At 43.8% G+C, this 23,695-nt stretch overlaps 1 protein-coding gene across 4 annotated transcripts in view; it reads left to right on the plus strand.

Annotated features, from left to right (window-relative positions):
• LOC142461728 (uncharacterized) overlaps positions 1-23,136 on the plus strand; it is a 35,898-nt gene extending 12,762 nt beyond the window's left edge. The window contains exons 1-6 of one of the 4 annotated variants that reach the window (XM_075563642.1): positions 35-125; positions 890-1,276; positions 17,284-17,595; positions 19,165-19,296; positions 19,467-19,558; positions 19,948-23,133. In XM_075563642.1, coding sequence (XP_075419757.1) covers positions 1,000-1,276; positions 17,284-17,595; positions 19,165-19,296; positions 19,467-19,558; positions 19,948-20,040 — 906 coding nt within the window. In that variant the 5' untranslated portion in view covers positions 35-125; positions 890-999 and the 3' untranslated portion in view covers positions 20,041-23,133. Of the gene's footprint in view, positions 1-34; positions 126-889; positions 1,277-17,283; positions 17,596-19,164; positions 19,297-19,466; positions 19,559-19,947 lie in introns of those variants that run through there. The other 3 variants (XM_075563639.1, XM_075563641.1, XM_075563640.1) reach the window with 3 other exon arrangements.
• The last annotated feature ends 559 nt before the right edge of the window (positions 23,137-23,695 follow it).

The following is a 23,695-nucleotide window of genomic DNA, read 5'->3' on the forward strand; positions in this document are numbered from 1 at the left end:
TTGTACAGAATAAATCCTTTAGTGACTACACACTATTTTCACACTTACAGTAATATTCGCTGACAATGTCTCAAACACCGGCCTGCCAGAATAATACATATTTTAATACAGCAAGTATTGCAGTGGTAAGTAAATGGTAATCTGCCTACTGATAGCTCAATACTCTTGGTATAGCTGTCTTCTGCTCCTCACCCACCAGGTAGTTTCAGTCTTAAGTCCTCTTTGAGTTAAAACCTAGTTCGCCTAGTAGAGTTTCCACATTGCATCCCTCTGGTTTGGCATTGGGAGCATGTTGTATGCCTCGAAGGTCCAGGATTCAATGTCCCAGTATCCTATGGCACATCATATGGATCCCAGGGGGTGTACAGAGACTTGGACCAATGTGGCCTATAAGAAAGGAGTACAGTACCAGGCATACTCCCAGTTTAGGGCCCTTAAAAGTAGTATTAATCTGCCCCACTCTCCCCGCACTGGTAGGAAGTTGTTGCCTCTATTGTTAGATGCAGCACAAACTCCGGGGAAGGGACTATGCCGGGTGTACACACGAGGAGGCAGTTCTCATGTGAATGGATCTAAAAACTGTCTATACCAGTTTGGTACTTGGCTTGTGCTAGAAACTGTGCTACAGGAGTTTGATCCATTATCCCTTTTACTTTATACTATCATTGCAAGGCAGATAAGGAAAGTAAAGGTCAGCCAATTCAAGGGACGTGTTACGCTCGACTTGAACTAGGATTTGAGCCCAGATGTGTTTCCAATACTTCGCATGAGCAGTTCTCCCACAGTCAAGGCGTCTGTCATTTGTGTCTCCTAACAAGGATGAGTTCTCTGACCCTCCCATTCGTTTTTCTGAGAAAGCATTCGTTTTCCTTTTTTCCAAATGTCCTAGGCGTCTGGAGCACTGGGGCCAGGAGTTCGGGAGCACACGTAACTAAGAAGACTGAGAATGGCGTTGTTTTGAGGAGGAGACAAGGCAGTTCGGTCCTGTTTCCTGCGAACATGGAATCACAAGCACATCAAGGCACTGAGCTGGAGAAGATTACATGGAGCTTCGGTCCTGAGTCAGGGCACACAATTATGATTGAGGTCTGTCCTGGGTCAGACCAGCCAACATGGCATGGTCTCCAGGCCAAGTACAAGCACAGGCTCCATATGCCCAACATGACATCCCTGAGGATTGACAACCTGACCCTTGAGGACGGTGGGCAATACCACGCTAATGTCAGATATTCTGGCGGAAAAATATCCACTCAGAAGTTCCGTCTCATTGTCTATGGTGAGTAACAAGCCCCTCATTCCAGCCTCAGGGCCCACGTTCTTCATTTGCCCAAGCGAGTGTCACTTCAGCACCTACCAATCTTCACACTCTATTTTCTCTCGAGTTCCCGATGGATTAGCTGAGATCCACACCCGGAGGAAATGCACTTCACTTGGGGACAGGGCGAGTGGAAATTTGACAGAGATAGAAAATTTGCAATAACCTTTTTTTCCTATACGACTAAAACCCCAAACGAAACTTCCTTGCCATAGACCTGATCCTAATTCACCATCACGTCACGTTAGAATGGGTTTTGAGACTCTAAATCTGTTTTTGAGCAGCTAGCTTTGTCTTTCTCCTGAGGAACAACCGGTGGATTTGAACTAACCACCTTGTGGTTAGCAGGTGAGCACTTACCCAGTGGCACCTCCAGGCCTGTCTCTGTAAAACTAAGGATACTTAATTAATAAAGGCACAGATTAAGCATCTCTAAAAGACTAAGAAAACAACTTTATATTGCTTCTGTAACAAATTACTACAAATCTGTGGCTTAAAGCAACACAAATTGTAATTTTACAACTCTGTAAGTCAGAAATCTGACCCTGGCCCCACTGGGCTAAAATCAGGGCTGTGCTTCTTTCTGAAGGCGATTTTCTCCCTCTTTTTTTATTTTACTATCAGAGGTTTCTTTTGATAAAAAATTAGGAGCATATTACTTTTTAGAACAGTTGTAGGTTTATAGAAAGAACAGAATTCCTACACGTTCCCTATAGTATTTCTCCTATAAAGGTCTTGCACCGCAATGACACATTGTAAACATAATCGATGCACCGATATTGATGATTATTGTTAATGGGGACCCATCGTCTCCATAACATTAGTGCTCACATTTTATGTTACAGAATCCCGTCGTTTTTGACATATGCTTAATGCTATGTACCCAACATTATAACATTATCGAACAGTTTTGTTATTTTAAAAATGCTCTGGCCTCCACCCAGTTATCCCTCCCTTCTCCTACTGACCTCCTGGAAACCACTGATTTTCTGACTGCCTCTGTAGTTTTGTCTTTTTCAAAATGTCACATAATTGGGATCATATAGTATGCAGTTATTTTGGTCTGGCTTTTTAAACTTAGTTGTACAAATTTCAGATTCCTCTGTGTCTTTGATGCTTTATAGTTCATTTCTTTTCTTTTTACTTTTCTTCTGTCTAACATAGAGTCACTAAGAGTTGAAACCAACTTAATAATACCTAACAAAACCAAACATTTTTGTTATCATTCAAAAATGTTAACATTTTTTATTTATTGTGGTTTGGGTGAAAGCGTACAGAGTAAAATAGTCTCATATATATCTTGTTGTGTAACATTAGCTCATTTCTTTTTATTTCTGAACAATACTTCATTGAATGGGTGTGTCACAATTTATTTATATGTTATTACCTATCAAATTGCATCTTGGAGTTTCTAACTCTATTTATGAATACATTTTTCTATCAATAATTATGTATAGATTTTTATGTGGACATTCATTTATATCTCATTTGGGTAAATACCTAATGGTTTGGTAGTTGGAGCAAGTGGTAAATCTTTGTTCTACTTTGTAAAAAAATGGCCAGATTGTCTTTCAATGTTTCTGTACCATTTTGTATTCTAACCAGCAATGAATGAGAATTCCTATTGTTCCACGTCCTCATCAGCATTTGGTATTGTCAGTGTTTTTAATTTTTAACTCTTCTAATACATATGTATCAACTGTGAATAAGGACCATTTTGTTTCTTTTTCAGTTTGGACACTTTTTATTTCCTTTTCTTACCTAATTGAATCAGTTATGACTTCAAGTACAATGTTGAACAGCAATGGTGTGAGAGAGAGAACAGTCTTGTTTTGTTCCTGATCCTAAGGGGGTAATATCTAATTTATCACCACTAGTTATTAGATATGATGTTAACTGTAGTCTTTTGGGTAGATTTTTAAATTCTTTTAAGAATCATTTTATTGGGGGTTCATACAGCTCTTATCACAATCCATCCATCCATCCATCCATCTATCCATCCATCCATTGTGTCAAGCACATTTGTACATTTGTTGCCCTCATCATTCTCAAACATTTGCTTTCTACTTGAGCCCTTGGTATCAGCTCCTCATTTCCCTCCTCCATTCCCCATCCTCCCTCCCTCATGAACCCTTGATAATTATTTATTATTATTTTGTCATGTCTTACACTTTCTGAGGTCTCCCTTCACCCACTTTCCTGTTGTTTGTCTCCCAGGGAGGGGATTATATATAGATCCTTGTAATCAGTTCTCCCTTTCAACTCCACCTTCCCTCCACCCTCCAGGTATCACCACTCTCACCACTGGTTCTGAAGGGATCATCCATCATGGATTCCCCATGTTTCCAGTTCCTATCTGTACCAGTGTACATCCTCTGGTCTAGCTGGATTTGTAAGGTAGAATTGGGATCATGATCGTGGAGGGGGTGTGGGGGAGGAAGCAATTGTTAACAAACTCTGTTCCTGCTGCTGAGGCCTGAAGATATCACTCCATGGACTGGGAAGCCCACCACTCTGTCTCATCCACTCTGAGCTACCTCTACAGCTGCTGTTGGTCCTCAACACAGGGGCCTTTGATGTGCTCTGCTTGTGGTTCCTCTATGTTGATAGCTGTGAAATTTTCCTCTCCCTGATTTCTGAGATGGCTCACTTTATACATGTGAGACAACAAAACTGACCCATGCCCATGTTAGGGTTTCACACACTTTATTTGCATGGTCCCACCAATCCTTTTGTGGGAATTACACGACCATGGGTGGAAGAGCCACACCAAGTACACCAAGTAATTCAACTGTGTCAATTTCTTAATGCTGCTACCATAAAAATTCCACAATTGGAATTGTGGAATGGTTCTCAATAAAAGGGATGACAGTTCAGGAAACCGGGAGCCCAAGTGAAGGGCATCAGCAACAGGGAGATATCCTTGTCTATCCCAGTTTCCAGTACAAGGCAGTCACTAGTGTTCCTAAGCTTGTAGATTCTTCTACCTTTGCTGCCACCAAGGAACATCTGTCTTCCCTCATCTGTGCTTGATTTTGTGTCAATGCTGCTGTTTATATCACTCATGAGTGATTAAGAGCAGGACACAACTTATGCTTAGAAGGCCTCCTTACCATACCAAAGAAATATCCCAAACTAGATGACATCTATAGTTAAAATAATTAGGATTCTAACACCCATGAGTACATTGGGTGGGCTAAGCGTGGCACTATTCAATCCATAACAGTATCCTTTTGACCTCCTAAAATTAATATCTTTCAAGACACATTCACTCTATGACATTCTAAAAGGCTTATCCTACTCTAGCATCAACTCTAATCCAAAATTATATCTTCTGAATATTCTGAACTTAGTATGACTCTGGGTGAGTTTATGTCCAGGAGTGAACTTGTCCTGCCTGGGATGCTAGTTATCTGCTCACGAAGTACAAAGTTGAGATAGATATATGGTAGGCATTTGCAGTTCAAATGGGAGAATGGGAGAGAAAGTAAGGGTCATGGATACCAAGGAAGTCCACAACTCAGTAAAGCAAATTTCATTAGTTCTCAAGTCTTGAAAATAATCTGTTCTTTGGGCAATGTCACTGCCTTCCATGCTCTGTAGATTCTGAGTAAAACTTTCTTCATTGTGGGTATCAGCTCTATCTTCTAGGCCCTAAAAGGGATGGCAATCTGTTCCATTGTTTCCTTTTCCTGGGATGGCCTTTTAAACTGTATCCATGTGAATGGTGATAGCTGGGTACCATCTAGTGTTTCTAGACTCAGGATTATGGAGATTAATGTTCGTGTGGTCCATTGTTACCATGTATGTTCAACTTTTCATCATTTTCTTTTCCTCTGCATCTTCAAGCACCTACTTGCAGATCACCTCTATTGCAGGATTGTGTATGCAACTGTATTTGTGTCTGTTACCGTTAACTCTGACAAACTTTCCCAATGTCTTGCCCTGTTTCTATAGCAGGTTCATCATTTGTACAACAAAAAACCTCCAGTCTTTATACTCTGGTTTCATCTTCCACAGTTCATCTTTACGGTTCTTTCACTCCTCTCACATGCTACTGTAAGTGGCAATAAGAAATCATGTGTTCCCTTCAAGATATCTTCTGTTTTATGAAGACCTATTTATTAAGTCTTAGGTAGGGCGATGGGTGTTTGGGAGCATCACCAGCCTGCATACCTGTTTTCATGTAATTCAAATACTGTGAATTCAGGCTCCTCAAACACAAAAAAGTTACAGAAAAATCATCTGGATGATGAGAAATTTCTCAAGACCTCTTTCAAGACCTAGTTTAAATATTAAGAGGCAAGTGGTTGAGTCCCCCCATTTCATAAGATCATCACAGACAATCTTATGATTGGAATTTCATAACGTTGTCTTGGAGACAAAATAAAACCATTGCTGGGTTGACCCAAATATAAACATTCAGTCTGATTTTCTTTCAACAGCTTTACTTCTTCAAAAGAGCACAAGGGTCAGAGCAAAATGGACTCATGACTTTTTCAGAACCATTGCTCAATCCAAAATGCCTTTTAGGCACTAGTGTTTTCACCCCAGACTCAAGGTGATTTTGAAAGGGTACCTAGTGAAAATGGTCTGCAGGGTATGATAGGTAAGTTTATTGTGGCAACCTGGCCAAGAAGAACATGTGGGGTTAACAAGGATGCAGTTCAATTGGAGGGCAGAGGTAAATGGCTCGGCGAGCCCTGCCCCCCCCTCCCCTCTCTCGCTCTCGCTCTCTGGCTCACTTGTGAGCTACACTACCTGTGAGACACCCAACCTGTGAATCATGTTGCTAGAGCTTGAGGTTCCTTTGAGACCTGCTTCCCCATGCTTCTGGTGTACACATTGCTTGAGCTTGGACTGTTGGGTCCTGTCATCTGGCTGAGTGTTGGTGACCCGCCCTGCTGTTTGTTGCCTCTGGTTGGACTGCATGCATTGCTCTATGGAAGACTCTGCTGCCTGCTTCTTTGACCTTAGACCAAGCAGCCCTCATGAGTTGAAGAACTTATAGTATATGAACTGTTTCAAGCAAGTGAGTTGAACTGAGCCCTCTGTACTGCTGTGTGGACTTTTTATTCCTTCGTGCTATATCTATCTATCTAAAGTCATGTGTCCTGGTTTTGTTTCTCTAGAGAACCTTGTCTAACACAAGGGGCTACCTTAATTTCCATAAAATACAAAAGTAGAACAGAAATATTAGCAGCACCATTAGGTCAATTATCTGAAGTAACCCACAAAACCAAGACGGAGTAAGACCTATACCAAGAATAGCAAGTATCACGAGGCAGCTGCATTCTGTAAAACCTCAGGTTGTACTTGAGTACAGACATGGAAACCCTCATGTATTCAGACACAAAGCTGCTTTTCTGAGGCTCAGCAGAAAAACCTACTGGCGCTCTACACTGTAAAACTGCAGTTTTAAGCCCAGTTGCTTATCTAGTCATAAGTCTTCCAATCCTCCTCTATTTACCAACAAAAACCTTTCATCTGAGAGCTGTAATATCATTAATTAAACAATCTAGGAATTAAAAGTATTTATTATATTATGAGGGTAGAGTCTTAAAACACATCCAATATTCCCACATAAAAACCCATAGTTTTTTAGTCTGTTTGGTAGCTAATGCCCATTCTTCACAATTTGAATCTGTTGTAATTTTGATAGTGTCTGCAACCTGATACATACCTTTCCTGAATCTTAATACAAATTATCTATATACTACAAAACATAATTAACTGCTGAAATAAAGTTTAATCAATCTAAGTTTTCTTTCAAACTATTATCTGTTTTTGAATCCAAATTTAACTGTGCCCCAATGGCAGAGTGGTTATGCATTGTGCTGTGATCCCCATGCTTGGCAGATGAAAACTACCAGCAGCTCCATGGGAGAAAGGACTGGGCTTTCCACTCCTGTAAACAGCTAGTCTTGGAAACCCCCAAGGGGTCGCTATGAGTCAGCACTGACTCAATGGCAGTGAGTTTGTTTTTCAGTTTATAGGACAATAGAGCTGCTTCCCAGGGTTTCTAAACTATAGATCTCTAAGACAGCACACAAGCTTATTCTTCTGGGTCAATGTTGTTGTAGTTGGGTGCCATTGAGTCGGTCTGACCCATAGCCACCCTGTGCACAACAAAATGAAGCACCTGCACCACGTGGTTGGGCTCAGAGTGCAGATCTTTCACTTATCAGCCAAGCATCTGGTCCACCAAAATTTCTTCCACAATGAATTGAGAGAGTTTTTCTTAAAAGTTTTTCTTAGGTTCAATGAGTCAGAATGCCCTCCCCTTAGTTAAGGCTTACAAAGACAAGAATTAGCCATGTGTATATGTTTAAAAGGATTAAAAAATGTTTTTCTTTTAAAGGCTCAAGTCTTGCCCTCTGTTTCTGGAAAAAACTAATTTCAATATCAAAATCTTCTTTCTTTCGGAAATGAAACATATTGTGTAATATCTCAATGAAGTTACTCGTTATTTTGATTTTGAGGTTATAAACATAAAAATCATTCCAAATAAATGTACTTCATTAATAATTGCAAAACAATTTAAGAGCATACATGTGTCATAACTGCCAAACAGATTTCCTTTAAAAATTATGTAATTTAATAACACAATCTGGAGGTTAAAATTATATTTTCATCAATGTTTTTGCTCTAGAAGGTTTTTTATACCAATCCAAAATAGTCAATTTTTCTACAGTGCACCCTTCATATGGACTGCCTAATTAAGAGTCACAGTAAACAATTTAAGGCTCAGATTTGTGTTTAAGCCTCTGACTAACCTAATAGAAAGAAAATAAGAAAACATAGATCTCAAAGTTTAAACAGAAGGATGAAACTCCCTTGTGTTAGTCCAAGGTTGACTATAGAAATAAATTGAGGGACACTCATGTGTGTATAAGACAGCTTTATATCAAAGAGTAATTTTATATTAAGAAAACATCCCAGCCCAGTCCAGATCAAGTCCATAAGTCCAATATTATTCAATATGTCTGACACCAGTCTATAAAATCTTCTTCAGACTCATGCAACGTATGTAATGATGCCAAATGCAGGAAGATCACAGGCCAGTGGGTGGAAAGTCTTGTGGATCCAGTGACCGTGGAAGCATCTCAGCATTGGCGTGGGTCTTCACGTGGTTCTTTCAGCTCCAGGGCTCTGGCTCCATCAGCATAACTCCTTGTGACTTGTCAACAGAAATGAGAAGTTGAAAGAGAGTTCCCAGAATCCTCCTGAGAAGGCCACGCCTATAAGGAGGGACCAGCCTGTGACCTGATTGATCCCTTCATTCTTATTTATCAAGTTGACATGAAATTGTGTAACTACCACACCCATTCATGATTCTAGGTGACCGTAAGTAGATTTCATTCAAATGGACACCATCTGGAACAAGGATTATGTATTCAACTGGGTCTCTGAAGTAATCTAACAGGCTTATAAAGTCACTATTGTCTGTGTTTCCAATGAACAACAATTAGCAACAGCCTAATAGTCTAAAAACTGCACAACACAACAGAAAGTCAAGCAACACAAACATACATGCTACTTACATTATTTCAAGTTGTTTAGTCAGTTCAACCTATTTTCAAATAACATTTTCCCTCAAAGGTGGTCACTGAGTTTTAAAAAGAATTCTTGGCAGTCGCGTGTCACGAGAGGCGGTCTAGCCTGACCTGTAGAGGTGGCATTCTCCACTCACCAAAGAACAGCACGTGTTCCACCGTTCCCCTCCATTTTGTTGTTGTTGCAAGATCTGGCAATACCAACCCAAATGCTCACACTGAAAAGCTAGACGGTACCATTTACCAATTTTGATGAGCAGATTGAGAGCTCCTTGTAACATCCCTCATCAATATGCTCAGAAACTCAGGGGCTACAGCTCCTTGAGAATAGACTCACTCCCCTTAACTCTGAAACAGAGCAGGGTTTCCCAGATTTTCTCTGGGCCACAAACGCTAGGCATGCAGAATCAGAAACTCAGACCAAACAGCCTGCAAAAGAGCAGACGAAGCACTCGAGAGCAGAAACAAACAAAATCCGCCTCAACCATCCACCACAATATCAGGCCATGTTGTCAGGGGAAGAAGATAGAAACGGGAATGAATTTTCTCAAATAGATCAGAAACTTTACGAAGCTATCAAAGGCATTTCTACCTTTGCCTGTAGACAGCCTTTGTTGGAAAACAGAAAAAAACAAAAAAACAAAACCAAAAACACTCAATATGAGTTTGGAAGGCTCCAAAACATACTTCAAAAATGTAAGAGCAAGTTCCTTATAGGTTCCTCCAAGCACACCGGACACAGTGGGGTAAAGCACCCTTTCTCTCCTGGCAGGCCTTGACTTTGCAGAGATCCTGCTAGCAAAGAGGGCTTTGAGTCTGCCAATCTATGCGGTAACTTTCTAGGGAGAAGAGACCCCAAAGCCAATAATATTTATAGAGACCCACTTATTAGCTCTTAAACAAGACAAAAATAACGCATTCGCTGGATAAGGGACTGCATTAGTGTGAGATCATATTGATGTCACACACCCCACCTTTCAGCCCCTTCATGATCTTGCTTAGAGATCTCAGGCAAGTATTCAAGCTCATCCCTTACACTTTCCACCTTCCAAAAGGCATTAAAGCAGAATTAGACAAGTTATTTGCTAACTTAAGTAGCAACGTCCTTCCTCCGTTGTCTACGAGCTTGGAAAACTTCACCAGGAGGACATTTAATGTTACATTTCAAATGTTCTGCTCCTGGTGAGGGTAGTTTCCCCCACAGCTTACAATCACCAACAGTCTCTGCAAGGCAATTTAGGACCTTCCTAGTCATTACATACAACTTCCTCAAGATCGATTACATCACCCAGTTCTAAATCTGTAGTACCCAGGTCTACATTTGAGGCATGTGAGAGCGGGGCCGCGCTTTCTGGAACCAGGTTGTGTCAGTGTATCTTACTCTTGCAATAGCACAAATGCCACAAGCAGAGGGCTTTGAAGAACAGGCAGTCCCTTGGTCACAGTGAATGAGACTAGACGTCTAAATTCAGGGTACTTGGGTAAGAATTCCAAGAGAAAGACGTGACTTTCTACTCTCGCACATAATGACAGTCTTGGAAACCCACAGAGGCAGTTCTACTCTGTCATTTGGGGTCTCTATGCATGTGAATCGATTTGATGGTTTGAGTTTGATTTTTGGTTTGAGTATGAATTCAAATACATCTTTTGAGGCAGGGGAATACAATTCAGTCCATAAACCCTCTACTCTCAATTTTCTGAGAATTTATCTTTTAAATTTTATCATGAGTGGGCTGTTGGATTTTGTTAAAGGCTTTTCAGGAATCTATTGATATGACCCTATACGTTTTGTTTATTAATCTGAAGAATTATATTAATTGGTTTGTGACTATTGAGTTTGTAAATTTCTTAAAAAACTCCATGTGACGTAGCATGTATCAGATAAGAAACACTGAAGTGCTTTCAGCTGGAAAGTAAGTTCGGATGATAGTGATTGTAGGTGGTGCTTTGGGAAGGCATTCTTTGATTAGGGCTTAATCTTGTAGTAAGGCTGAGCTCTTGCCAAGTGGGTCTCAACTTTCCCCTCCCACTGGTTAGGTGAAATAGGAAGGCTAACAAGGTCTGACGTCGGACTGGTCTGACATCACAGTGAAGATTAGAAGGGGTTGCAGGTTGGTAATTGAACTTCCAGGTGGAAGGCGATAGGACTGGGTGGCGATTTGTTGAATTTCAGGTCAGTTTGGCTCTCCTGAAATCCTTGTTGACTCGCCTCCCTGGCGGTAACCCCGAGTGTGGCTCAGGGTAAATGTTAACTGTGTATTAAAGTTTATCCTACCTGGAATGTCTACTAGAGAGATTAAAATAAGTAATTTCTTTAAAATTACAGGTCTACAATATAAAACAACAAATTTTATGCAAAACAACGTACTGATTTGGGGACAAAATTACTGACATAATTAGACTGCCAGGGAGGCTAGGCCCTCCCTGCCATTGTCAAGAAAAACAAAGCGCTCTTAAAACATGATTTATCCTCTTCCGGCCAGAAGCACAAAGAGATTGATCTGTGAGCATCACAGTGGTAATCTGGTGTGGCTGCTGGGAATAAGCTTTCTTGGAAGTGTGGGAAGCCCCATACTTCACTTTGTATCTGATAGCCTTGTCCCAGAGCTCAAACTCTGAGCAGAATGCCACGGATAACAGTGAAAGCCAAAATCCATACGTAGAGTCCCCATGTGCATTAAGCCTCCACGGAGTTCCTGCTGACAATTCACCAGGAATGCAAACAGTCACATCCTCAGGCAGAGTGTATTAGAAAGGAGACTGCCTCCTTACCCCTAACATGCTCAGTCTCCTGCAGGGCTTGCCTGGCCGTGTCCTTGATGGAGACTGCCATACTAGGGTGCCCGGTCGTGGGTCATGCCCTGACTGCCTGGGTCCGAAGGCCCTGGGCCAATCCTGTAAACTCTTCTGCTTGAGTAATAACGTACATGCCCCAAGCATGGGCCTGCTGCTGCTTCTCAGCTTTTGCTTTTAGATGACATAGAGTCAGTTCCGACCTCATAGTGACCCTGCGTACCATAGAACTAAATACTACCCGGTCCTGTGCCATCCTCACAATTGTTCATGCGTTTGAGCCCATTGTTGCCGCCACTGCGTCACTACATCTTGATGAAGGCCTTCTTTTTCACTGCTTCTCTGTTTTTCCAAGTATGATGTGATTCTCTAGGGACTGATCTCTTTTGAATGCTTCTAAGGAGTATTCTGCCTGTACTTCTTTTTTAAAAAATCGTTTTATTGGAGGCTAATACAACTTTTATTACAATTCATACATACATCAATTACGTCAAGCACATTTGTACATTTGTTGCCCCCATTATTTTCAAAACATTTGTTCTCCACTTAAGCCCCTGACATCAGTTCCTCATTTCCCCCCTCCCTCCCTGCCCTCCCCTCCCTCATGAACCCTTGATAATTTATAAATTATTATTTTGTCATATCTTACACTGCCCAACTTCTCCCTTCACCCACCTTTCTGTTGTCCGTCCCCCAGAGAGGAGGTTATATGTAGATCCCTGTAATCAGTTTCCCCTTTCCACTCCACCCTCCCTCTACCCTCCCGGTATCACCACTCCCACCACTGGTCCTGAAGGGATCATCTGTCCTGGATTCCCTGTGTTTCCAGTTCCTATCTGTACCAGTGTACATCCTCTGGTCTAGCCAGGTTTGTAGGGTAGAATTGGGATCATTTAGGAACTAGAAGAATGTTATATGTTTCATTGTTGCTACACTGCATGCACCCTGACTGACTCATCTCCTCTCCTGACCCTTCTGTAAGGGGGTGTCCAGTTGCCTACAGATGGGCTTTTGGTCCCCACTCCACACTCCCCCTCATTCACAATGATATTTTTTGTTCTTGGATGCCTGATACCTGATCCCTTCGACACCTCATGATCAAACAGGCTGGTGTGTTTCTTCCGTGTGGGCTTTGTTGCTTCTTAGCTAGATGACCGCTTGTTTACCTTCAAACCTTTAAGACCCCAGACACTATATCTTTTGATAGCCGGGCACCATCAGCTTTCTTCACTACATTTGCTTATGCACTGGCTTTGTCCTCAGCAATTGTGTCGGGAAGGTGAGCATTGTGGAATGTCAGTTTAATAGAACAAAGTATTCTTGCATTGAGGGAGTACTTGAGTGGAGGCCCAATGTCCATCTGCTACCTTAATACTACACCTATAAATATATGCACATAGATCTATTTCCCCATCCTCATATCTAAATATATTTACATATGTACATGCCTTTATTTAGACCTCTATAAATACCCTTTGCCTCCTAGCTCTTTCTGCTTGTACTTCTTTCCAGATGTGTTTGTTTGTCCTTTGGGCAGTCCATGGTACTTATAGTATTCTTTGCCAGCACCATAATTCAAATGCATTGATTCTTCTTCCATCTTCCATATTCAATGACCAACTTTCACATGCATATGAGGTGATTGAAAATACAATGGCTAGGGTCAGGTCCACCTTTTTCCTCAAAGTAATGTCTTTGCTTTTCAATACTTTAAAAAAGTCCGCAGCAGATTTACCCAATGCAATGCATCATTTGATCTCTTGACTGTCTGCTCCATGAGCATTGATTGTGGATTAAAGGAGGAAGAAATCCTTGACAACTTTGACTTTTTAAGTCCCTGAATCTCTATAAATGCTCAGGCCCACGCTATGACCCCATTCACATGGTCTTCCTCATCCAGGTGATGTGTTTTTCTCTTTGTCTTGTCTTTGTCCTAAGACTTAATAAATGTTTACCTTCAATTGAGATTTGTGGTCTCATTTTTTGCCCTAAGAAGCTTTTGTGTATTAAGCTAATTCATGCTCAATCCCCTGCAATTACTTTTCAATGATCTTTAGTAGATACCAAGTCCAGCAGCCACAGTGTTGCTGGTGGTGTCTCTTCTCTTGGGAAACAGAGATCCCCTGTTATTAGTTTGTCTATCTCTCTAGATTTGGGTAGTCATTTGTTCTGTGACCTCAATTCTCTGGCAGACATAAGAAAAGCTGTTTTTCAGTCTTTTAATTCTTCTTGTGAGGATAAAAACACAGGTTTCTATCCTATTCGTATTCCAGAGGACACTCACATTGCTTAGCTCATGCTTCCTGCTGCCATTTTCAAAGATAACAGTGTTGTTACCCCATTTAGGGGTTCAGGTATTAATTTCTTAGCCAATTGACATAAAGCAAGGACTCCACGCAAGAGAAACAGAAAGGGATGTTATTGTCTGAGCAGATGAGGAGCAGTGTGTGTGGGGGATGGGGATGGGGGTAGAGGGATGGGGGTCTCATGGCTCAAACTGGGTGCACATGGGTCTCTTCACCCCACCAAACTTCCAGGCTTCTGCCCAATTCCCATGCTTCCATGACCTCTAAAAATCCCCTATCAATAAAGAACATGATAAGTCATGTTCTCCTGAATCTTCTCTAAGTTCTATTAGAACCATATACCAGATAATGTGGTTTCTCATTGACGGGTCCAGGGTGAGATGAACACTGTGCATGCTCTCTGTCCCATTTCAACCTGGGAGGACCTGGGGGTATTCTTTGCAAAAACATCTTTTACATAGAATGTTGCACAAATGGAGGATTTAGGTAACAGCAGGATGGGTCAGTGAGTACCAGATTGGGGTGGAGAGTCTTAGAAATAGCCATCTGAGTGTTCAGCTGTGGTGCTTTCAACCCTTCTCATATCTCAGTACTCAGACTTTCTCTTCTGCATCCCTCTTCCACTCTTGGCTTTATGCCATGTCCATCCAGATAATTCCGTATATTATTTCTCTGTTAAGGTCAGTTGACTGGCAACCTTAACTATTTCTGTTGCCCTAATTCCCCTCTGCCATGAAATCTAGCATCATCACAGATTCCAAGGATCAGGACATGATTCTCTTGGAGACCATTATTCTACTGGCCAGAATTTGCAAATGCACGTGTAAGCAGGGCCTTCCTGGTCTCTCCTTTCTTTCAGCCCGTCCTGAGGCCAGCCTCACTCACAAAATACACCACATGTTCAACTCTAATAGCCTAGAAAGACGCAGAAGAAAGCTTATCCCCTAGCAGTTCTTAACTAGCTCTTTGCCTCCCTAAAGTTTCTCACTTCATAGAAAAATATCTTACAGAGAATATGGCTTCTGAAACTTTTGGTCTTACGTGATTTTAAAGACCAATTTGTCATTTGTTGGTTCTCAGTTGTCAATTTGTTGCTTCTCTGCTTTTTACATAGGACCAGTGGCACATTTTTCTCATAAGGTTGGTTGTCCTTAATTGTTATCTCTGTCTATCCTTTAATTGCTACCTTGATGGGGACATGTTTTTTTCCTTAGTGTCCTCAAGCTAGCCTGATTACGCCAGAGTGACTTTGTAGCCCTGGGCTGCAGAGCAGCTGCAGAAATAACTCAAGGGTCTTAAAAACAGAGAAGCCCTTCTGGCCCAGACTTCATCCCCTTCCAGGGAAAAGCCAACTTCTTAGAAATACTGAACCCCTGGAAAGTATGTGGAACCTAATGCCCTGCTTTCATTTTCAGGTAGAATTAAAAAAAAAACTTGCTTAACCTAGTGAAGTCATAAATGAGTTAGCACGATTGCTCCCATTCTTAGGAGAAGTTTCAGCTTCTCCATTACTTACTTTTTTAGCTTTGGGAAAATTGTATCACCTCTTCAAACCTCAGTTCTTTCCTTTGTAAAATGTGCTTATTTTCCTTGTTGGAGGCTGCTGGAGCCCAGAGAGATGGTTGGTTTCAAAAAATGTGACTTGTGTTTTAGCAGTAAGAAAGACCACAAAATTAAATGTATTTTATAGAGACCCATTTATTAAGTTAGAATAGGACACAGTGAAGGACACAGACAAATCCTCCATAGGAGGAAGATCATCAGCATAAGGGTGTCACCGTGTCCCATGAGTCCCAATCACACAGCTACATATAGAGGACACAGGGCAAAAGGACATGGTCCCCAAATCATGACAAGCATCAAGTCAATTCATCCCAGTTGCAGGCAGGACGACAGATGTGGGAAACAAACTATAATTGGGATCCACGAGTGTAGAGCAGAAAGCTTACAAGATGGGTCAGGGCCCTCCAACCACCTTGGTTAGAGTACGATCCATGACCACGGAGCCGTGGCATCTCAGTGCCATCAAGGGCATGCTGACTCTAGTTCTTGAGGGCAGGCAGTCCCTCTCTGAGCTGACCAGGGCAGTGGAAGCAAGCTCGCTCTGACTAAGGGCAAACTTTTACATTGCTGGTCAATGATCAGGAAAAAAACCTGGTGACTGAATTAGCGTGGAGACAAAATGGACTTCAGGCTCCCACCATAAATCCTAGGCTTCTGTAAGCCCAGTGCTCAGTATTTAAGCTCTAATACACCTGTACTGTGCTCTACACATGTGAGACATTGTGGTGCAGTGAATTATTTAATATGGACCTCTTCACTATAGTCTTTACAACTCCCACCAAATGGCTGGGTGTGCCTATGGGAGATGTTTGTGATCCACCGAGTTGATTGATATACATAAGGCATATGACAGGCTCCAGGAGTGGTTGACTAATCTTGGGAGTGGGTGTAGGCAGGACTAGGCAAATAAGGTGTATGGTACCTTAATGGGGTCAGTTTTACCATCCCCTACACTTAAAATGAGTGGTCCCAGAGAGGATAGCGGGTCTTACTACCATAAGGAAATAAGACATGGGAGTGAAGCACTCTCTTGGGACCTTGGATTCCTGTACTGGGAACCTCCTAGATGCAGGAAACAGAGAGCTGCAGCGCTGGTGATGGCCAGCAACAACCGCAGAAACATGGTAGCAGGGGAGACAGCAAAACCAAGAGATCTGCCTGAGACAGTGCGTTGGCCTCTCTGGCCAAAGGAATGAGCAAAGAGAGCACCTTCAGAAGGAAGGCTTGCTGGTAGTGCCTCTGGGCACTTGGGGCTTGGTTTACCAACCAGGCAGTTAGTGCTGAGTGCCCTAGGGCCAGGACTTTCTAGCGGAGTGGGGCACCTTTGGGCACTTATGAGCAGAGCTGCAAGAGCTTGGCAACACTTGCCCAAGTAAGGCAGAAGCCAAGCGATGAACCAGTAGGCTGGGGGCAAGAGGGATGTACCTTTGGGCAGTGCTGAGAAGAGGCTGTCCCGGTTGGAAAAATGAATGAAGTCCTTTTTGAACCTGTTCTTCCCTAATCAACCTCATAAACATGAGCACAGTTTATGGACTCTGTTTGGTTTTGGCAACAAATGCTCAAAGCCAGCAGAAGAGTAGAGAGTAACTTGGGAGGGACAGTGGGTTTCAGAATTGCTAAAAGGGTTATAGGAGTTGCCTTGGGCTGTTGTCGACCCTCCCACCCTCTGGTGAAGGTAGTGGAGGTCAAACACTTTGGCCAGGCAGTTTTTATAGGCATGACTTCTTTTCTTGGTCTCTTCCTACTCCAGAACCCATCTCCTCCCACAAGATCGTGAAAATGTCATCCTCTCTCATACCGGATTGGTGTAATGTTACACTGGAGTTCAGAGGCACAGAGCCTGCGGAGCAGAACCTGAACATGACCTGTAAGAGCAAGGACCTTCCCATGCACCTGGAACAACGTATCACACCAGGACTAGGCAAGAACTCATGGACCTTGACTGTGGATGTAGCCCTGAGTCAGTCCCAGAGCCAGCCCAATGGCAGCATTGCCTGTGTGGTCAGCAACTTTGAGGAGGAGAAAAATGTCATCCTCAACCTGAAGGACATCTGTGTCCATGGTACGTGGAGCTCATCAGGAGTAGGGGCACTCTTGGAATACAGATGCCACCAGGGTACAGGGGACTCAAGGCGTTTCATTCTGGCAGGTGTATTAGCACCAAATTCTACCTGGTCACCCTTTACAGATGCCTGGGAGTCGCTGTCAAATCATTTCTGCTTGCAAATATCTCTCACTTTAATCCCCCTCCCCATTGGTGCCTCCCCATAATCTCTGTCCACTTCTAGTTCGTCTCTTCCCCGGTTCACCATCCATTGTGCACTCCGAGTGGTTCGTTTCAAAGCAAACTTGATTGTTTTGTTTTTCTGTGTCATCTCTGGGGGTTGTATCTCCAGTGAGTTCCTGCAGGACACAGATATAAATCCTCCTTCGCCCATGTTTCTGTTCTTATACACTGTATAGCTACTTGGAGTCAATGTGTCCTGCGCCACCAACCATTCCATGCCCCAGTGCTTCCCTTCCTGCTAACTCCACCTGAATGTTTCTCCGTAGCCAGGCCTGGCATCCCAATCATGGCACGTGTGAAATCACACAGGGCCCTGCGTGCGCTGAAGAACTCCGCGCTGGAGTGACAGCTCTATGGTTTATGTATTACATCTATTTAATTAATTTTAACTTAATTTCAAATATTCACAATTTTTGAACAAGAGGCCCTGCAGTTTTGTTCACACAGGGCCCTACCAGTGCTGTAGCTGCTTCTGTGCTGGACCACCATCTGTACGGAACCATCAATGGCTCTCCCACTTGGGGCCAAGGCTCTTTCTGTTACCATGTCTCCTGAGCTGAGTAGGAATGTTCCATACACTGGGATGGTCTGAGGCAACTGCTCTGTCTTGGTTTCCTTTGTGCCTCAGCTTTTGTACCTTGGCTTTTGGCTTGGAATGAGTGTCTCATTGAGTAAATGAAGGAATGGATGGATATCAATGGGCAGCCTCACCATCCTTCTGTAAGCCACCCTCTAATCCATGCCAGCTTAAGCCATCTGTGACCCTCCACCTTCCCCCTGAAGTCTCAGGTAAAGTTTAGCACTTAACATGATCCACAACACCCTCTGAGACCAGAGGCCTCCCTCTGCTTCTTCCTGCCTGCTCCTTCTTCCTGCCCTGAGCACCTCCTCCCTGTTGCACCTGACTGCTGTCTTATGCCCTGTAGGCTGGCCTTTTGATACAACTATTTTCCGAACATGGTGCTTCTGGGATACCCCCATATCCTATATATAACCTATGTATTTAACCTATATATTTATAACCGATATAAAATGTTTAAGACTCCACTTTCCCTGAAGACCCTTTGTGCTGTGTACAGAGCACAACACTGCTCTTGCAGCGGTGGTCCCTTCGTTGAGCAATATGAAGAGCCACTTGAGGATGCAGCACACATCTTCCTGTCAGTGTCTCTGGCACCAAGCCGAAACTTGGCGATTGGGTGAATGAATGGGCCTGCCCTAGCTCTCGCTCTTCAAGCTTCTGAACCACGTTCCTTCAGAGTTTTCCACTTGTTCTTTCTCTATGTTCCCTTGGCAACGAGTATCTCAAATTCCCTCTTGCCTTACCTTTCTTGAGGGAAACAGAACCGACTGATAATAGACTCGTGAGGATCATCCTTGGAATCTCTGTGTTTTTGCTTATGAGCTTGGGATCCGGACTGCTCCTCTGGAATATATATTGGAAGAAGAAGAAGGAGGAGGAGGAGACCAATAGAGGCAAGGTTCACCCTTCCATCATGCTTTTGGAGTCCCCTACATCTTGCTGCACAGGGAGTGGGCCCCTCAGGGAGGATGTGGGGTTTGGCCATGGCTGTGGAGGTCATGACAATGGAGGAGATAGCAGTTTCTAAGTTATAGAACCAGTCTTCTCTCTGTGTGTGGCTCAGGTCCAGGTTTGCAAACAGACTGCAGGGCCGATGATGGTGACCTCAACTATGTGGATGTGGGCCAGCAGGAGGCTCTGAAGGGCAAGAATAAGGTGAGCCCTGGAGAGGTAGCTATCCTGGACACCTCTAGGATACTGCCTCACCCTGATGTTCCCAACCCTGGGATCTGTTCTTTCTGCCCCACAGTCTCTTTTCCTTGTTCTAGGATATCAACATACCATATATACTTGAGTATAAACCGAGACACCTAAGATTACCACAAAAAACTGGGGGGCATTTTCAGCATAAAAGATGTGCTAAAAAAAACTCAACTTATACTTGAGTTTATACGGTAATTTTGTAAGAGATTTTGCAATATGGGCCAACAAAAACTTGATGCTTTGGGGGCATTTGTAAGTAGGAGTGTCGATAGGCATTGGCACTATGTGGGCCCTCAGTTGGCACCTTACTTCCAGCTGATCTCTCTGTTTTGTATTCCCAGGGTATCAGAGACGAGCACCTGGAAGAAAAGAGGGCTCTCACTACCATCTACAGTGAGGTCTGTAAACCAGCGCAAGCCATGAAAGTAATTTAATCGAGAAGGCAGGAGAATCTGGTCCTCCGGAGACACCACCATTGAGCCTGTCACCCTTTGGATACTTGCGCTTCCAGCAATGGCCTAGTTCCAGCTGCTCCTGGTTTGGATTATCCTGACCTTCCTAACTGAAGCCCCCTGGGAACACATGACACCGCTCTTCTCCTCATTTCTTGCCTCCAGCTTCCCGTAGGACGTCTACATACTCAGGATCCTCACCTTTGAAGTGTGTGAGGCTGGATTCTCTAGAAAAGCAAGATCAGTTCTCTCTCAAACTCACCAGCTGATCCACAGGAGAAAGATGAGGCTCTCTGCTCATGTAAAGATTTACAGACTTGGAAACCTTATGTGGTAATAACATAAGTTCACATCAAGTTGAGGGGTGGAATCTAGCCTGTCAATCAGGTCACAGCCTGATGGTACCTCTTGGTGGGTCCTCAATAGGAGGATTGTGGGAACTTCCTCTCTCTCTCTCTGCCTTCACCTTCCTGCTGCTGAGCTATACTGAGACCTGAGAGTGACTCTGGAGATGCATCCATTGCCATTGGATCCACGGGGCTTTGTACCCACCGGCCAGTGATAGTCCTGCATTCTGCATCATCGCATGTGGCTTTAGGAGTCTGAATAGGAACGTATGGACTAATATTGGACTTGTGGACTAGTATAGAACTTCTGGAGTTCATCTGGATTGGGCTGGGATGTTGTCCTAGTATATAATCACTCCTTGATATAAAGCTCTTTCTTACAAATGAGTGTCACTGGATTTGTTTCTCTAGGCAACCCCGCCTAAAACACCATATATATATATATATATATATATATATATGATTGCTATGGGTCATCGTCAATGTGATAACATAGGGTAGTGTATATTATACTCCGAGGCCAGAGCCTGCACGTTGGCCTGAACTTCACCCATGTATACAAAACCCTTCTTTCTGTGAAGTGGGAAGATGCATTAGTCAGCTCTTTCCCTACCTTCTGTTTCCCAGGTAATGATTCCGAGAAGCTAAATTTGGGGGTCGTCTTTTGATATAAACAGCCCCTGCTCATCTCTTGCTCCTGGATATGGCATAAGTGGGAAGAAGAGATCTGTGGAGTCTTCCGGACCCACTCCGCAGTCCTCGGTCATGGCAGGGAACTTGGGGGCTCTAGCACATCAAACCTGGAGGGCGGTCACATACTCCTTAGCCTGTTCTATCGAGTTCCAAGCCCCTCCAGCAGTGCTGTCATTGCCCATCGCCCATAAACAACTGGCGGCCTCTTCCTTCCTTGAGTGAGGGTCCCTCCCGCTGCTCTTCACTCCCACCTCTACCTCTTCTGATTCCACTCACCTTCTCCAAATCCCACACCCAGACGCCATTTCCATGGAGCCTTTCTGCACAGCTCGGACATCACTTCAGGGCCCTGCCACTGTCTGCCCTGGGCTGCAGTCACAGCTTACCATGCTTGGTAAGGGAGGTCCAGCGCCACGGAGAGCAAGCGCCTCTTTGAAGGACTGGCCCGCCCTTCTGCCTGCTTCCACAAGGGCTCAGCAGAGAATGATGCAGAACTCAGAGGCTTCAGGTAGTCTCAGGGGCGGAGGGCATGACGACTACTCAGAACTCACCTGGTGCAGAGGTCTCGACTTTCCCACTCCAACTCCAGCCTCATATTGCCTACGGATATGGTCCATCCTGCACCGTGGTGTGTGAATGTTTCGCTGCTTGGGGTCCTGTGTTAGGCTGAGTTGTATAGAGAACCCAAACCAGCTACACTCATGCATATATTTATGTATAATGTATATGTATATGTGTAATGCATAATTTTATATCAAGAAGTAATTTTATATCAAGATGTCATCCCAGCCCAGTCCAACCCAAGTCCATGGGGCCTTTGCAAGCTGGATCCCTCCTCAGACTCATGTAGCTATAGGACAGCTCCACAGAAAGGTGAAGCAGGAAGCAGGCTATCCCAGGGTGGTGGGTACAGAGTGGATCCCAGGTTCGTTGGAGTAAAGCAGGTCACTGACAGCTCCCAGGTTGAGGGGTTCAATTTGGGCTATCACGGGAGGGGTGCAGGGAGGAAGGCAAAGGGCGTGTGAGAGCAGTTCTCACTGTTTCTCTCTTAAGGTCCGTGTCCCCATACCTCCGTCCCCACCCCCCACCCCACCCCCGCTCCCGCCCAAAGGAGTCATCACCAGGCTACCACCTGATTGACAGGTTGGATTCCACCCCTACATCCACACAGGTATCATCAAGTTGATATAAAATCTAACCAGCACAAGTCCTTACCTATTCATGGCTTCTGCCTCCTTCCTTGGGTAGCAGCTCCTGTGTCAGAGACAGGCTGGCTTTGCTACAATGAACCACTGTGGCTTGTTTGGTGGCCTAGATGCCTTTGGTTCCTGCAATTTAGTGACTTATTTGACTATGATCTTTTACCCAGAGCCTTTGCTATTCCCACTGACAATCCTAGTTTTCCTGATGGGTTTGAGTGAGAAAGTGGGGGAAGATTCTGATTCAGTGGTGAGCGAGCGCCCTCCTGATGGGTTTACAGGGAGCCGTCTCCGAAGCAGGAAGAGAGAGGATTCCATGACCATCAAGAAAAAAAGAATCACAGCAGTGTGTGTGTGTGTGTGTGTGTGTGTGTGTGTGTGTGTGTGTGAAATCTCTGTCTAATGTGGTAGAGGCAGCAGAGGCACCAGAGGACAAGCATCGAGACCATGAGATGGGGCAGGAGGACCTGCATAGAGACGATGAGGCCGAGCAGAGTAGCCGTGCTGAGATCATGAGGCCACTAGGCTTCCTGGTGCATGGATCAGACAGAGGCCAAGAGACCACACGCCAAAAATACTGAAGACCAGAGGGAGACATGGCTGGCAGCATGACCGCGAAGTGCTGGAGACAAAAGAACTGGATCTTTATCATTTTGTAACTTGTTCCCGTTCTTAATAAATCCGATCATTCTGAATCTTGCCCGTGAATTCTGTGTGCAATGAATCGCAACGGATTCACTAACCCCGCAGAGAACGGGGTGCTTTGAAAGGGATGGTTGGAGTAAGAACGGGGTCCAGAAGAAGGAGGCTGGAGGTACAACTGACCTCCGCCTGGGCTTGGTTGGAGGTAGATTCTTTTCTTTTGTGAAGCCACGCGAGGTCTGCACTCCATGCCATTACTCAGACCCTGCCTCTGACCCCTTCCCCGAGACTGAACTGAAAGTTGAGGGAGAGCGATGCCATTTCCTCTTCTGTTTCCTGGCCGACTTGTCATGACTGAACATCAATTCCCATCAGCCTGGGAGCAATGTCAGAGATGACCTCACAGTGACCTTCCCATCCACCCCAGACAGGAAAAAACAGAAGGAATCAGGTTTTCCCATGCCCGTGAGTGCCAGATTTTGTTCCAGGCACGTTAGAATATATATTTTATTTTACTTAATTAAATATATTTTTTTAATTCTTAAAAGAATCCTCTGTGATATGATCTCCATTTTTATGTATGGAAACGGAAATTACTGACTAATTAGTGGCAGAAAAACACCTTTACATCCAACATTAAAGGATTCTAAAGTTCTGATCTGTGATAGGTAGGTTTATTGTGCCAACATGGTCAATGAACACATGTGGGATTAATTGAAGGGCAGAGAGATAAATGGCTCAGTGAGCCTTGCCTTT

The sequence above is a fragment of the Tenrec ecaudatus genome, chromosome 1, assembly GCF_050624435.1.
Source record: "Tenrec ecaudatus isolate mTenEca1 chromosome 1, mTenEca1.hap1, whole genome shotgun sequence".
Classification (NCBI taxonomy): domain Eukaryota; kingdom Metazoa; phylum Chordata; class Mammalia; order Afrosoricida; family Tenrecidae; genus Tenrec; species Tenrec ecaudatus.